We start from the raw sequence: 17721 nt of genomic DNA, 5'->3' as shown, positions 1-17721 counted from the left end.
GGCATATCGTTACGCCGACCTGAACCTTGAATGCTATCTAGATAATGTGTTTTACCATTATGATTTATACATTTTTTTTCTTCAAAATTTATGATAGAAAATGTTTCCGCATATGCAATTAAACATGTCATTCTTCAAGTATTTCAGTTCTGGTATAAAATTCATATGTACATTACGCCCCATTTTGCACCATTATTATAGTGTATTAAGGCAGACCCTACACGTAACATTTGTCGTGTGTTCGTTTCGGCTGGTCGAAGTAACGAAAGGTCGAAAACAGCTCGATTTTCGTGTGTTCGCCTTCCGCCTTCCGAGGCGAATACACGAAGTTGAAGTTACGAAACATTGAAGGCAAAATAACAAAGCCGACATAAAAAGTGATTAATACAAAAGTTCGTTTGTTCGCCTCTGAAATTTCGTTATTTCGCCTTCAATGTTTGGTTACTTCGTGTATTCGCCTGGAAAGTCGAAAGGCGAACACACGACAAATAAGCATTATTTCGACCTTTCGTGTTTTCGTTACTTCGACATTTCGCCTCGCCGACACGAACACACGAAATGGCAGAAATCAGCCACCATACATTTGTGATTTTCATACATTATGTATTAGAGATATATCATTTGAATACCTTTCCTTTCATTCGAATATGTTCCTAGTTTCTAAGCTCTAGCATGAATTTAATTCAATCAAAATTGATTTATACTGATTCAAAAAACATTATGTATTTGCAATGCTATTTTTAAGACGTTTAAACCTTTTCAGAATAAATGCAGTCTATCTTTGGAGAACTTAAGCATTTAGAATGAACCTGCCAGATACCATTCTCTTGCATATATTGTACCTGTCACTAGTTTTCTGCCAAGGGCCACCACTTCCGGCTAGTAACCAAGTGTGTTTGATTGTCCCTCCAGACGTAGAGCAGTGTTATCGTAACTTCCAAGGAAAACCGATAGATGATAAAGCTGCGCAAGTAAATTGTTTACAGGTAAGTCAACATAGTTTACATTGCTAACAAGTAAATAGTTTACAGGTAAGTCAACATAGTTTACATTGCTAACAAGTAAATTGTTTACAGGTAAGTCAACATAGTTTACATTGCTTACAGGTAAATTGTTTACAGGTAAGTCAACATAGTTTACATTGCTTACAAGTAAATTGTTACAGGTAAGTCAACATAGTTTACATTGCTAACAAGTAAATTGTTTACAGGTAAGTCAACATAGTTTACATTGCTAACAAGTAAATTGTTTACAGGTAAGTCAACATAGTTTACATTGCTTACAGGTAAATTCTTTACAGGTCAGTTGACACAGGTAACATTGCTGACAGGTCAGTCAACACGGGAAATATTGTTGATAGGTCATTCAACACAGGTGACATTATATATAGGTCACCCAATAACGGGAAACATTGTTGACAGGTCATTCAACACAGGTGACATTGTATACAGGTCAGCAAATAAAGTAAAACATTGTTGACAGGTCATTCAACGCAGGAAACATTGTTTACAAATAAATCAACACGAGAAACATTGTTGACATTTCCATCAACACAGAAACTATTGCCTTCAGGCCAGACAACGAGGAAGCATTGTTTACAGGTCATTCAGCGCAGGTAACATTGTTGGCAGATCAGTCAACACAAAAAACATTATTTACAGACAAGTCAACATATATAACATTGTCTTACAAGTAAGTCAACACATGTAACATTGTTAAGGTATAGGTCCATGTTTTGGAGAAAAAAGCTCGAACATCATCAAATCATAGAAAGAAAGCATTGTTTTACATGAAAATTTAACAGCGTATAAAACATTTATATTATTCTACAAAACCATTGTCAATTTGCTGATATATGTATTAAATTCCGGAAAGGGACTGCATGAAGGAGCCACACTTCTGGACAGTTCAGCGACTTTAAAAACTCACCATTTCTTAAAAGCTGTTACAGGTCTTCGTTTTGATGCATTTGCAACATCGTGCGAGTGTTTAAACTTTACACAACTAGGTAAAACATGGTTTTTGACAATTGTTTACATTTTTTCTTTACAAATGTCATTCTTATTTAAAGGGGGGCAACTCATTAAGAATAGTTTAAGTATCCAGCTCTTGGGACAGAACAGTAAAACATGTATTGGACAGATAAGTTTGCTGTTCATTTACTAAAAAAAAACTGTTGTTTTGTGATATACTGCTAAACCTTAAGAGGTAGGTAAACACATGTAACATTGTTGAGAGGTAGGTCAACACATGTAACATTGTTTAGAGGTACGTTAACACATGTAATATTGTTCAGAGGTAAGCCAGCACATGTGACTTTGTTTTCAGGTAAGTTAACACATGTAGCATTGTTCAGAGATATGCCAACACATGTAACATTGTTGGGAGGTAGGTCAACACATGTAACATTGTTCAGAGGTATGCCAACATCTGTAACGTTGTTAGGGGGTAGGTCAACACATGTAACATTGTTCAGAGATATGCCAACACCTGTAACGTTGTTAAGAGGTAGGTCAACACATGTAACATTGTTAGGAGGTATGCCAACACATGTAACATTGTTAGGAGGTAAGTCAACACATGTAACATTGTTCAGAGATATGCCAACACCTGTAACGTTGTTAAGAGGTAGGTCAACACATGTAACATTGTTCAGAGATATGCCAACACCTGTAACGTTGTTAAGAGGTAGGTCAAATCATGTAACATTGTTCAGAGATATGCCAACACCTGTAACGTTGTTAAGAGGTAGGTCAACACATGTAACATTGTTCAGAGATATGCCAACACATGTTACATTGTTTAGAGGTATGTCAACACATGTAACATTGTTCAGAGGTATGCCAACACATGTAACATTGTTTAGAGGTACGTCAACCATGTAACATTGTTCAGAGATATGCCAACACATGTAACATTGTTTAAAGGTACGTCAACACATGTAACATTGTTCAGAGATTTCCAAAACATGTAACATTGTTTAGAGGTACGTCAACACATGTAATATTGTTTAGAGGTAAGCCAGCACATGCTACTTTGTTTACAGATAAGTTAACACATGTAGCATTGTTTACAAGTAAGTAATCACATGTAACATTTTTACAGGTAAGTCAACACATGTAACATTGTTTACAGGTAAGTCATCACATGTAACATTGTTTATAGGTACGTCAACACGTGTGACGTTGTTCACAGGTAAGTCCACACTTGTAGCATTGTTTAGAGGTAAACCAACACATGTAACATTGTTTACGGGTAAGTCAACATATGTAACATTGTTTAGAGGTACGTCAACACGTGTGACATTGTTTAAAGGTAAGTCAACAAATGTAGCATTGTTTAGAGGTAAACCAACATATGTAACATTGTTTACAGGTAAGGCAGCACATGTTACATTGTTTACAGGTAAGTCAAAGTATGAAACATTGTTTACAGGTATGTCAACACATGTAACATTGTTTAAAGGTAAGTCAGCACATGTAACATTGTTAATGGCTTTTGACAAAAAGCCCAGTAGCACTCACTCCATTCGTCTGCATGTCTGTTCTTCTGTCTTGAAGCGCCTTTCAGTCATCATGATTAAGTTCAGAAGGGACTGAAATGATAATTAAATATGTTATTTTCCGGTACGGCCCATTATTTTTGTTACTCTTTTGCTGCCTTAATTGATCCCTTAACGCAGAACGCAACAGAACGAAACATTTTAGTTCGTGCCGGTGCGGGCTTGTGCGCCAACAATAAAATATTCTTGTTGGCACCTTGGCGCGCACGCGACTGAGATAAAATGATATGTTCCGTTGTTTTGAAATAGGGTGCGCGCCATTATCAAAGATTTCGTTTTGTCGTGTTGGCGCGCGTTCCAAAATGAAATAAACTGATTCATTGTCTCGCGTTTCCGTGTGCCCAAACACGACACAACGAAATGTACTACATAGCCGCGCGCACGCCAATGCGACATTACAAACATATCTTATTTCATACTGGTGCGCACGCGAACACGGCAAAACGAAATATCTGTTAATACGAAATAAAATGTTTCATTCTGTCGCATTCTATATTCAATTTTTGATCATTGACTGGCATTTATTTAGTAAATCAATGTATCATTGACTGGCATTTATTTAGTAAATCAATGTATCATTGACTGGCATTTGGTTAGTAAATCAGTGGATCATTGACTGGCATTTAGTAATAAATCAGTGGATCATTAACTGGCATTGGCTGTTCAGGAATGTACAAGTAATATGTATATGATCGACATTTTCTTAATGTGTCCTCAATTTTGAAACCTTTTAATACGTACTTCATGTACAAGAGAATGTTGAGACAATTGTTTTTTCTAGTGAAATAAAAGCGTTTTTGTATAGTAATGGTGAAAAGTGAAACATGACAAAAATAGACTTTTACACTTCTCCGCAGAAATTATTGTGGAATTTCACACCAGACACGAACAATACACAAGCAGAGCTTGACTATTTTCGAAGTCTAGCCGGCAATATAGGTGCTTATACCGCTTCCAGTATACTGCGGGACGGACCTCCGAGACCCCCGAGCGGGAGGAGGGCTAGACAAGAGTACCGCACACTGACACAGGAAGAAAGAATCAGATTTCACGATGCACTTAACAAGCTTTATGAGGTATTGTAGAAGATATATAAGTTATATAATGGATATTTGTTTGTTCGTGAATAAGATCAAAATATCTGTCAGGTGAAAACCGCTTCAACCGACACTTTGTGAAACATGGCTGATGTTACATTCAAAGTAAACCGTTCCTTTTTGTTTCATGGTTTAACAAACTTTTATCCATTTTATAGTTTCTTATCAGTGAGAAATGTTTAGTATATTTCCTCTTATTTTTCACTTTGATATTTTTTATTGAAAAAGATGAAATACATAGGGATACTCAGCAATAGTACAGACATGTATTGTAGTAGTTTACCCTAACAGGAATTTCAAGAATTGAAAGAGGTCCCACATACAATGTACGTCTTTCTAGTTTAAACGGACATCGTAAACGGAATGCATACTATAGAAATAATTGGGGGTTTGACTTTTTGTAGAAGTGATGGTAAGTGAACCTGGTAAGACATGGATTGCAAAGTCACTTGTTGACAATACATGACTAAAGTTTGTTTTTGATGTTTGAGAGTTATAATTAGGGAAATCAGCATGATTTACCTTGCCCCTTACTGAGGCGGTATGAGTCGGAGGAAGTGGGTATGAATACTACAAAATATCATCAAGAAACACAAGATAAAATAAAAGGAACTGCGGTAAATCTCACATAAGACCCTAAAACAAAAAAAATGGACGCACATATTAAAATGCGGACAATGCAAATTGAAATGACTCCCATCTCTGACCCCCTACCCAAAAAAGACCATACGTTCTGTGAAAAAAGGTCCTTGACTGCGCTAGCTGCTTAAGTAGAACGCGACTCACATGTTCATGAATATGACAGAAAAGCCTATTTTCTATAAAAATGTGATTTCAGCAATATTCTTTGACATATTTAAACAAAATAAAATAATAACAGTTACTATGTTTGAAAATTAATTCAGTGTAGAAAATTAAAAAATAAATGATATAGAAGAGTACATATAATTTTCAGTTATCATTTATTTCAAATTCTAATTAATAGACAGATCGTTTGGTTTGTCACATCGAATTGAAATGACCCTGCCAGCCAGCGCAAAATAATGCACACATATTCTGCTGTATCTTTCTACTGCAGTTTCTGTTCGGCGGGCCTACTTTGCGATGTATGATATGTGGCTGTGTTTGCTGTGTTCAGTGCTTCCGGGAAATCTACCCTTACCTTTTAATTTTCTTATGTCAGAAAAACGTGACTTCAGAGAGAGTCGATGTTGCAAGATAAATATAATAACTCAATGATACAGGATCTCTGTTGAAAATGCTTTAGGAAAGGTTAAGAAATATAACTCGACTAGCCATTCTAGGCATTAAATTCGAATGGTTCTCAAATATTGGTATTGTTTGGCGAGACACCAAAAATGCAACAGCCTGTGCATAAAAGTTGCAAGTCCTTGTGGTAATTGTCACTTTGTTTACAGCTGGGAAAGTCCCCGATTTTCAAAGCAATTACGAATTAAGTTTCTGTTTACGTTTTTGTTTCAGTTTAAGACAATAGACAATAGACAATATTTTATTAAATTTTGGACTTAAACATAGTTTATCATCCATATAAACATATACACAAAATGTCAAGATCATATATAACAGTAAATAACATTTGTATATACAAAGAGTATGTAATTTGGTTAACATAGTCTATCAGAGGGTATTTAACATAATACTATTTTCTTCATACGTTCACTATGGAATGTTGAGAAGTAATATCACTGTCTAAGATAATTTTCCCGAATCTTTTGAGCACAGTTTATATAACTAGCAAGTTTTGACAACACATTTTCATCTTTAGAATTTAACAACTGTAACATTTTAAACATACTTGGACGGCATATATAATATGTATCTATGTATCGTTTTCTCATAAAATTATATCTTGAGCTGGTCAAAATAAAATGGAATTCATCTTCCAAATCTCCACTAGAACACACCTGGCACAGTCTTTCATTCCTTTCAATTCTATTTTGTCCGTGTCTACCTGTTTCAATTCTAAGCCTGTGAGCAGACACTCTCATTCTAGTTAAAAGAATTCTTTGATACTTGGGCAACAAATCGAGATAAAGTTCATAATCAAAAGACATTTTCAGATGTTTATAAACAAATAACACACCATTGTCATTAACATTTTGACCCCAATCCTGCATATAACAATCAATAAGTCGTTGTTTAAAATATAATATAAACCACTTATCATCAGTAAAGCTCTGCTGATTTTCCCATATGTAACCAAAACCAAAAGAATACAGTAAACTTTTAACTTGATAAGCCCAATTCTTCTTACCATTAATAACGTCTGTACATAAAACGTAATACAACTGTTTGATTATACAATTATTGGTGTTTAATACCTTAAACCAGTATTTAATGATATTTGTAAAACGATTAATATATAACGGGTAACGACCCAATTCGCCGTATACAGACACATTACTGGTAGACATTTTTACACATAAAAGTCTTTTGCAAAATTGTAACTGTATTCGTTCAAGCTCTTTTGATTTCGTGTACCCGCATACTTCAGCACCATAATTCAATATTGACGTTACGAAGGAATCAAACAATTGGCACATAAGTTTAGGCTTCAGATCTAATTCTTTCGTATTAAATAATAAAACATTAATTGCTTTTAGAGCTTTTCCAGTCAATAGCTGCTGGTTATGGCTGAAAATACCATTTTTACCAAAAACAACGCCTAGGTAATTAAACTGGTCGACAATTTCCAACACGGAGCCATTATACGTCCATGACTCATTCCTACGAACTGGACCTCTCTGTCTAAAAAACATTACCTTTGTTTTTGTTTCATTTACTTTAAGGCCCCAACGATCACAGTATGTCTTAAGATTATCTAAGTTTATCTGTAGATCGCTCACGGTTTCAGCAAGTATCACCATGCCGTCTGCATATAACAACAAAATGATCGTTAACTGGTTGACATCGAGACCACTACCGGAACTTGAACTAAGATAGAGTTCCAAATCTTCAATAAAAATTGACCATAACAAAGGCGAACATATTTCACCTTGTTTTAAGCCCAGAAATATTTCAATAAAATCTGAGTAGGTATTGCAATGTCTGACACGACTCTTGACATGTTCATACATAGATCTAACAATCCTTAACATTTTTCCAGAAATCCCTAACTTGTTCATCTTGTACCATAGTGCATTTCTGTAAACACTGTCAAAGCACTTACTAAAGTCTACAAAAGCAGCATAAAGGCGTTTACCATTACAGAGAAAATTTTGAACAACAGCATTTAAACAAAAAATTGCATCAGTAGTAGAAAGCCCTTTCCGAAACCCAAACTGGGCGTCTGAAATAGTATCATTGTTATCACACCAGTCTGTTAAACGTTTATTAATGACCGCAGTAAACAACTTTGCCAACACACTTATAAGAGTAATCCCACGATAGTTATTTACATCATTTTCTGTACCTTTCTTATACAAAGGAATAATTATACCTTCCATCCACGAGTCCGGGAAACAAACAGTTTCAAAAATTAAGTTAAACAAGTCTACTAAGTGACCAATAAGAATATCACCAGTTTCAATCAAAAGTTCGTTTAGTAAGCCATCGCTTCCGCCTGCCTTTCCGCGCTTAAGATTTTTCAAAGCTCCATAAACCTCTGTCGCAGTAATTTCACGGTCTAGTTCTTCGAAAATGGGGTCATTTGTTTCCACAGTTCCGTTACAAAAACTCTCACTTTCTTCATCAACGCATATATTAATTTCGTCACAAAGTTTCTTAAAATAGTCATAGAAATCTGTAACGGACAAATTTGTGCCTACGCGTCGCCTTTTCTTGGAAAAATAGTTCCAAAAATCACGAGGCTGTTTTCTACGCAGCTGTTCAATCTCACTACGTTTCGTAAACTTGTATCGAGACTTTTTGCGTTTTACAGTTAATTTATATGCTTTCTTCTTCAAAAGCAGTTGCTGTCTATTTTCAGCACAATTGTTATTAAAGTTAGAAAGGTCTTATACTCATTTCTCTGTTTTACGATATTTTGATGATCTTTTAGATGCTGCAGGTTTTGTCATTATTTACAATACATAATTACAGTTCCATGGTGTGTGTCTTATCAGTCTTACAAAACGTACTAGTAATACAGTCCCATTTCGTGTGTGTCTTATCAGACTTACAATACGTAATTACAATCTCATGTCGTGTGTGTCTTATCAGACTTACAATACGAAATTACAATCCCATGTCGTATGTGTCTGATCAGACTTACAATACGTAATTACAATTCAATGTCGTGTGTCTTATCAGACTTACAATACGAAATTACAATCCCATGTCGTGTATGTCTTATTAGACTTACAATACGTAATTACAGTTCCGTGCCATGTGTCTTATCAGACTTACAATATGTAATTACAGTTCCATGTTGTGTGTCTTATCAGACTTACAATACGTAATTACAACCTCATGTCGTGTGTCTTATCAGACTTACAATACGTAATTTAAGGTCCATGTTGTGTGTCTTATCAGACTTACAATACGTAATTGCAGTTCCATGCCATGTGTCTTATCAGACTTACAATACGTAATTCCAGTTCCATGTTGTGTGTCTTATCAGACTTACAATACGTAATTCCAGTTCCATGTCATGTGTCTTATCAGACTTACAATACGTAATTCCAGTTCCATGCCATGTGTCTTATCAGACTTACAATACGTAATTCCAGTTCCATGTTGTGTGTCTTATCAGACTTACAATACGAAATTAAAAGCCCATGTCATGTGTGTCTTATCAGACTTACAATACGTAATTCCAGTCCCATGTTGTCTGTTTTATCAGACTTACAATACGAAATTACAATTCCGTGTCGTGTGTGTCTTATCAGACTTACAATACGTAAATACAGTTCCGTGTCAAGTGTCTTATCAGACTTATAATACGTAATTACAATTCCATGTTGTGTGTCTTATTTGACTTACAATACGAAATTACAATCCCATGTTTTCTGTGTCTTATCAGACTTACAATACGTAATTCCAGTTCCAGTTCCATGTTGTGTGTCTTATCAGACTTACAATACATAATTACAGTTCCATGTCATGTGTATTATCAGACTTACAATACGTAATTCCAGTTCCATGTTGTGTGTCTTATCAGACTTACAATACGTAATTCCAGTTCCATGTTGTGTGTCTTATCAGACTTACAATACGTAATTCCAGTTCCATGTCATGTGTCTTATCAGACTTACAATACGTAATTCCAGTTCCATGTCGTGTGTCTTATCAGACTTACAATACATAATTACAGTTCCATGTTATGTGTCTTATCAGACTTACAATACGTAATTCCAGTTCCATGTTGTGTGTCTTATCAGACTTACAATACATAATTACAGTTCCATGTCATGTGTCTTATCAGACTTACAATACGTAATTCCAGTTCCATGTTGTGTGTCTTATCAGACTTACAATACATAATTACAGTTCCATGTTATGTGTCTTATCAGACTTACAATACGTAATTACAGTTCCATGTCATGTGTCTTATCAGACTTACAATACGTAATTCCAGTTCCATGTTATGTGTCTTATCAGACTCTAAAGTAGAAAATATTTCATATAAACTCTGTATTTATTTTCAGGATGGAACAATTAGGGCATTCGCTCGACTGTATGCGCAGGCATTCGGTTCACACCATAACGGCGCTTCCTTCTTACCCTGGCTTAGAGTGTTTTTAGTCATGTAAGTGGCTAAATCTCATGTTTTGGCTCGACTGCGTGTTTCGTATATCTCCTTTTTATTACACACAAACTTTTTTGATTAGACAGAGTTTTAACAAATTTTATACATACTGCGTAAATCATTTTTGCAGCCAAGGCACCATGTCTTAAAAGTACGTTTCTGTTAGCAGTTTTGTAACTGTGTTAAATGTTTTAGGTTTGAAGAAGCTCTCCGTCGTATAGACCCCAAAGTGGCTCTTCCTTTTTGGGACAGCACAATGGACAATGACATGGATAACCCTGTCAACTCTGGTCTCTGGACTCCTGAATACTTTGGAAACGGAATTGGTGATGTCACATCTGGTCCTGCGGCTGGTTGGGTGACAGACCGGGGTAATTTGGAAAGGAATTATGGACAAGCCAGTCGACTGTTTTCAAAAGATCAGATTCGTTCTATCTTGTCAAAATGTGAACTCCAGGTACTGTAAAGCTTAACTCAGAGTTGAATTTTCAGGTTAAACTTGTTAATATTCGTTAGTTAGCTCGATGGTATGTTAAACTGCATCTACTCAATAACACTTCTTACAACATATCAAACACATGTTGCTCTGAAAATGATATATTTTCGGATTCCCGTAACTGTACAAAATGCCTCATTAGGAGACAGACATTATAATAATGATTATTATGCGGAGGTATTTAGATTTATTCGACTTTGAAAAATACAATATTGCTGAAAGTTACCCAGTTATTCACCTATGAGCACTAAGTTTATTTCACAATTCTTTTGTCAAAAATTTCGGTGAAAGGTTTGAATATATTTACCGAAATAATACTAGTTGTACCTTTTCGACGAGTGTCGTAGCTACGAGTGAAAATTGTATAAGAGTGAAAAATATTTTGATCAAATAATTGTTTCTATTCCGTGTGATTTCAAAAGCTTATATCAACTTTATCAGCAAAATATTCTACTTGGTCGGTATCTAGTCGTATTTCAAAATAACTTTACAGAGATTATTCTTTGAAGACCATCTACCAAGATTCACAGCAGCCTGGAGGCGTGATCAATTTCCATGTAGATGTTTTGGAGGCTTGGTCACTTTACCCTGTAGATGTTTAGGGGCATGATCCCTTTTCCCTGTAGCTGTTTAGGGCTGTGGTTACTTTTCCCTGTAGTTGTTTTGGGTGTGATCACTTTTCCTGTAGTTGTTTTGGGCGTGATCAATTTTCCTATAGTTGTTTTGGGCGTGATGACTTTTCTCTGTAGTTGTTTGGGGCGTGATCACTTTTCCTGTAGTTGTTTTGGGCGTGATCACTTTACCTATCGTTGTTTTGGGGCGTGATGACTTTTCCCTGTAGTTGTTTTGGGCGTGATCACTTTTCCTGTAGTTGTTTTGGGCGTGATCACTTTACCTTGTGATGAAAATCTTCTACAGCTTATTTGCTTCAGTTGTGTACTAACAATTCCAACTATTAAAAACATATAGCTACCACATGGTTATCCGCGGTTCCCTGAAAGTAAATATTAAAAATTTAATAAATTGTATCGTTAGGAAATGTTAACCCAGTTTCTAAATCATTTCCACCTAAAGTGTTCGCGACATCTTGATTTGTCAAAAATAAATAAATAATTAAATAAAAATGTGGGGCTGGTGTTTGTTTTCAACATGGCTAAATTAACATTTAGAAAAGCTCATCATCTGAATCTGCGTGCCAGCTTTTAAAATTATTTGGCAGAAATATATCTTGGTGATTTTTATCAAAGTTTTCTACGTGTCTGAGATGTGAAACTCAAATGAAAGAACTGAGGTTATCACGAACCTCTTGGTTTTTTTTCCAGTACGGACAATATAATTGTCAAGTGGCAATTTAAACTATGACCTTCTTTTCTTTGCTATATATTTTTGTTATTTACAATGACATAAAATTTGCTCTAGCTCATGTACTTACATTGCACTGTTTTGTATATTTTTCATGGACAATAAGTCTTGTTCGCATTGCAATTTCATAGATTAAATGAAATCATTTCTAACACTTTTAAGACTTTCTTTTATATAAACAAAGAAGGATTTTCATTGTGTTGTTTTGTCGATTTAAACACGTTTCGCAAAATGACCTACTTTTGGCTATTCCGGTTTAAGGATTCCAGATTAGTATCCCTTCCTGGTGTAATTCGAACGTGTTAGAATGGAAAAAAGATTTTAGTTTTGCGTGCTTTGTTGGCAAATAAAACACGGTTTTGAGTTCAGATGCGTATTAGTCTAATAACGAAGGCATCTGAACTCAAAACCGTGCTTTATTTGCCGACAAAGCACGCAAAACTAAAATCTATTTCATCAATTAATCAAGTTAACATGAAAATAAAACTATGAAATAAGTCTGTGATTATCATTCATACCTAATGAGAAGGAGGCTGTAAGATTTTGTTATATGGAGTAGATAATTATATACAGTAAGAGTTGATATTTTTGTTGGCAGATGTATTTGTGAATAGTTTCAAAGTAGCATTGTAAAATAAATTAAATTAGGGTTGAGATGAAAAGAATGACTCGCATTCCATCTTACTTTTTTAATTGCGTCGGTTAAAACATCTAACAGCTGTAATTTAAATAATTTAGTCATTAATATACATACTGTTTAGTATACATGCCACACAAAAATACGCAGCCTCGCATTTCATTATTTCATTCAACTCCTTTAATATATTCCATATGTTTAATTACTGGTGATATGTATTGTATTATAAGTTTTCATTTATATTCTAAAAATACATTTTTGTACTCTGTAGACATTTTGTGAGACAATGCTATACTTAGGGTTTTGAAAGCGAAAAAGTGGAGTATTGAAAACAAAATCATTACAATTGGCCAAATCTTTCGGGTTTCCTGTGGCTTATTTTTCAACTCGTTTTCCCATTTTATCTATTTGTTACATTTCTATCGGGTTTCATGTTGCCATTTTTTTTCCATGATTTATGAAGTTTTTATTTATTTCTTACATATAAATCTCTCCTGGGTAATATTATTTATTTCTTATTTCCTAATGCTATTTTTTCAAATCCTTATCAAGCTTTTATCTATTTCTGTCATATCTATCTATCTATCTATCTATCTGTCTATCTATCTCGAGTTTCAAATAGCCAATTTTTCAACTCGTTATCAAGCTATTTCTCTACATGTATTTCTTTTATATATATCTCTCTCTCTCGAGTTTCAAACAGCCACATTTTCAACTCGTTATCAAGCCATTATCTATTTCTTTCATGTATATCTCTCTTGAGTTTCAAACAGCCAATATTTCAACTCGATATCAAGCTGTTATCTCTTTCTTTTATCTCCCTCGAGTTACAAACAGCCAATATTTCAACTCGTTATCAAGCCATTATCTATTTCTTTTATGTATATCTCTCGAGTTTCAAACAGCCAATATTTTAACTCGTCATCAAGCTGTCTTTTATTTCTTTCATGTATATCTCTCTGGAGTTACAAATAGCCAATTTTTCAACTGTTATCAAGCCATTATCTATTTTTTTTTCATGTATATCTATCTCGAGTTTCAATCAGCCAGTATTTCAACTCGTTATCAAGCTATTATTTATTTCTTTCATGTATATCTCTCTGGAGTTACAAACAGCCAATATTTCAACTCGTTATCAAGCTATTATCTTTTTTTATATGTATCTCTCTCGAGTTTCAATCAGCCAATATTTCAACTCGTTATCAAGCTATTTTTTTTATTTCTTTCATGTATATCTTACTCGAGTTACAAACAGCCAATTTTTCAACTCGTTTTCAAGCTATTATCTATTTTTTTTTTCATGTATATCTTTTTCGAGTTTCAATCAGCCAATATTTCAACTCGTTATCAAGCTATTATTTATTTCTTTCATGTATATCTCTCTCGAGTTACAAACAGCCAATATTTCAACTCGTTATCAAGCTATTATCGTTTTTATGTGTATCTCTCTCGAGTTTCAATCAGCCAATATTTCAACTCGTTAATAAAGCTATTTTTTTTATTTCTTTCATGCATATCTCTTTCGAGTTTCAGTCAGCCAATATTTCAACTCGTTATCAAGCTATTTTTAGCTCACCTGAGCAATGCTCAGGAGAGTTTTTCTGATCGCTCGATGTCCGGCGTCTGTCGTCTGTCTGTCTGTCTGTCGTCTGTCAACATTTGGCTTGTGTATGCGATAGAGGCTGTATTTTTCAACTGATCTTCATGATATTTAGTCAGAATGATTACCTTGATGAAATCTAGGTCGAGTTCGAAAATGGATCATCTGGGGTCAAAATCTAGGTCACTAGGTCAAATCAAAGAAAAACCTTGTGTATGCGATAGAGGCTGTATTTTTCAATTAATCTTCATGAATTTTGGTTAGAATGATAAACTTGATGAAATCTAGGCCGAGTTAGAAAATGGGTCATCTGGGGTCAAAAACTAGGTCACTAGGTCAAATCAAAGAAAAACCTTGGGTATGCGATAGAGGCTGTATTTTTCAATTAATCTTCATGAATTTTAATTAGAATGATAACCTTGATAAAATCTAAGTAGAGTTCGAAAATGGGTCATCTGAGGTCAAAAACTAGGTCACTAGGTCAAATCAAAGAAAATGCTTGTATATGCGATAGAGGCTGTATTTTTCGATTGATCTTCCCGAAATTAAGTCAGCATAATAATCTTAATGAAATCTAGGTTGAGATTGAAAATGGGTCATTTTGGATCAAAAAGTAGGTCACTAGGTCAAATCAAAGAAAAACCTTGTGTATGCGATAGATGCTGTATTTTTCAATTGATCTTCATGATATTTGGTCAGAATGATTGCATTGATAAAATATTACTCAAGTTTGAATATGGGTCATCTGGGGTCAAAAATTAGGTCACTAGATCAAATCAAAGAAAAACTTTGTGTATGCAATAGAAGCTGTATTTTTCAATAAATCTTCATGAAATTATGTCTGAATAATAGCCTTGATGAAATCTAGGTCAAGTTTGAATATGGGTCATCTTGGATCAAAAGTAGGTCACTAGGTCAAATCAAAGAAAAAACTTGTGTACGCTATAGAGGCTGTATTTTTCAACTGATCTTCATGAAATTTGGTCAAAATGATTGCCTTGATAAAACCTACGTTGAGTTTGATTATGGGTCATCTAGGATCAGAAAGTAGGTCATTAGGTCAAATCAAAGAAACACCTTGTGTATGTGATAGAGGCTGTATTTTTCAACTGATCTTCATGAAATTTTGTTAGAATGATAGCCTTGATGAAATTTGGGTCAAGTTTGAATATGGATAAGCTGGGTTTAAAAACTAGGTCACTAGGTTTAATAATGGAAAAACCTTGTGTATGCAATAGGGGCTGCATTTTACACTGGATTTCATAATATTTGTTCAGAATGGTTGCCTTGATGAAATCTAGGTCAAGTTCGAATATGGGTCATCTGGGATCAAAAGCTAGGTCACTAGGTCAAATCAAAGAAAAACCTTCTGTATGTGATAGAGGCTGTATTTTTCAATTGATCTTCTTGAAATTTGGTCAGAATGATAGCCTTGATGAACTCTAGGTTAAGTTTGAATATGGGTCATCTGGGATCAAAAACTAGGTCACTATGTCAGATCAAAGAAAATACTTGTTTATACTCAAGATTTTTTGCTCCAATTTTACTGATAATTGGTCAGAATATTTTTTCCATGAAATCATTAGGTCAAACATGTTTACACTGTGATGGTGTGTTATGGTGTGTTTCTCAGGTGAGCGACCTAGGGCCATCTTGGCCTTCTTGTTTTTATTTCTTTCATGTATATCTCTCTCGAGTTACAAACAGCCAATTTTTCAACTCGTTATCAAGCTATTAGCTATTTTTTTCATGTATATCTATCTCGAGTTTCAATCAGCCAATATTTCAACTCGTTATCAAGCTATTATTTATTTCTTTCATGTATATCTCTCTGGAGTTACAAACAGCCAATATTTCAACTCGTTATCAAGCCATTATCTATTTCTTTGATGTATATATCTCTCGAGTTTCAAACCGCCAATATTTTAACTCGTCATCAAGCTATCTTTTATTTCTTTCATGTATATCTCTCTGGAGTTACAAACAGCCAATTTTTCAACTCGTTATCAAGCTATTATCTTTTTTTTTTTTTTCATGTATGATGATATTATGTTTGTATTTGCTATAGGCATTGTATTTACATGCTTTATGCAATAAATCGAAAATTTTATGTGTATCTCTTTCGAGTTTCAAACAGTCAATATTTCAACTCGTTATCAAATTATTTTTTTTATTTCTTTCATGTATATCTCTCTCGAGTTTCAAACAGCCAATTTTTCAACTCGTTATCAAGCTATTATCTATTTTTTTCATGTATATCTATCTCGAGTTTCAATCAGCCAATATTTCAACTCGTTATCAAGCTATTATTTATTTCTTTCATGTATATCTCTCTGGAGTTACAAACAGCCAATATTTCAACTCTTTATCAAGCTACTTTTTATTTCTTTCATGTATATCTCTCTGGAGTTACAAACAGCCAATATTTCAACTCTTTATCAAGCTATCTTTTATTTCTTTCATGTATATCTTTCTGGAGTTACAAACAGCCAATATTTCAACTCTTTATCAAGCCATCTTTTATTTCTTTCATGTATATCTTTCTGGAGTTACAAACAGCCAATATTTCAACTCTTTATCAAGCTATTCTTTATTTCTTTCATGTATATCTCTCTGGAGTTACAAACAGCCAATATTTCAACTCGTTATCAAGCTATTTTTTTTTCTTTCATGTATATCTCTCTCGGGTTACAAACAGCCTATGTTTCAACTCGTTATCAAGCTATTATCAATTTTTTTTATGTATATCTATCTCGAGTTTCAATCAGCCAATATTTCAACTCGTTATCAAGCTATTGTTTTTCTTTCATGTATATCTCTCTCGAGTTTCAAACAGCCAATATTTCAACTCGTTATCAAGCTATTTTTTATTTCTTTCATGTATATCTCTCTGGAGTTACAAACAGCCAATATTTCAACTCGTTATCAAGCTATTTTTTATTTCTTTCATGTATATCTCTTTCGAGTTTCAAACAGCCAATATTTCAACTCGTTATCAAGCTATTTTTTATTTCTTTCATGTATATCTCTCTGGAGTTACAAACAGCTAATGTTTCAACTCGTTATCAAGCTATTATCAATTTTTTTTATGTATATCTATCTCGAGTTTCAATCAGCCAATATTTCAACTCGTTATCAAGCTATTGTTTCTCTTTCATGTATATCTCTCTCGAGTTTCAAACAGCCAATATTTCAACTCGTTATCAAGCTATTTTTTATTTCTTTCATGTATATCTCTCTGGAGTTACAAACAGCCA

At 34.2% G+C, this 17721-nt stretch overlaps 1 protein-coding gene across 1 annotated transcript in view; it reads left to right on the top strand.

The window, feature by feature from the left end:
• The first annotated feature begins 767 nt into the window (after window positions 1-767).
• LOC123549115 (tyrosinase-like protein 2) overlaps window positions 768-17721 on the top strand; it is a 29371-nt gene continuing 12417 nt past the window's right edge. The window contains exons 1-4 of the mRNA XM_045336941.2: window positions 768-986; window positions 4420-4638; window positions 10269-10369; window positions 10565-10826. Of these exons, the coding sequence (XP_045192876.2) occupies window positions 804-986; window positions 4420-4638; window positions 10269-10369; window positions 10565-10826 (765 nt within the window). The 5' untranslated portion in view covers window positions 768-803. The remainder of the gene's footprint in view (window positions 987-4419; window positions 4639-10268; window positions 10370-10564; window positions 10827-17721) is intronic.

This window comes from Mercenaria mercenaria, chromosome 6 (genome assembly GCF_021730395.1).
Source record: "Mercenaria mercenaria strain notata chromosome 6, MADL_Memer_1, whole genome shotgun sequence".
Classification (NCBI taxonomy): domain Eukaryota; kingdom Metazoa; phylum Mollusca; class Bivalvia; order Venerida; family Veneridae; genus Mercenaria; species Mercenaria mercenaria.
The sequence above is the reverse complement of the archived record's forward strand: the minus strand, read 5'-3'. Positions and strand labels throughout refer to the sequence as shown.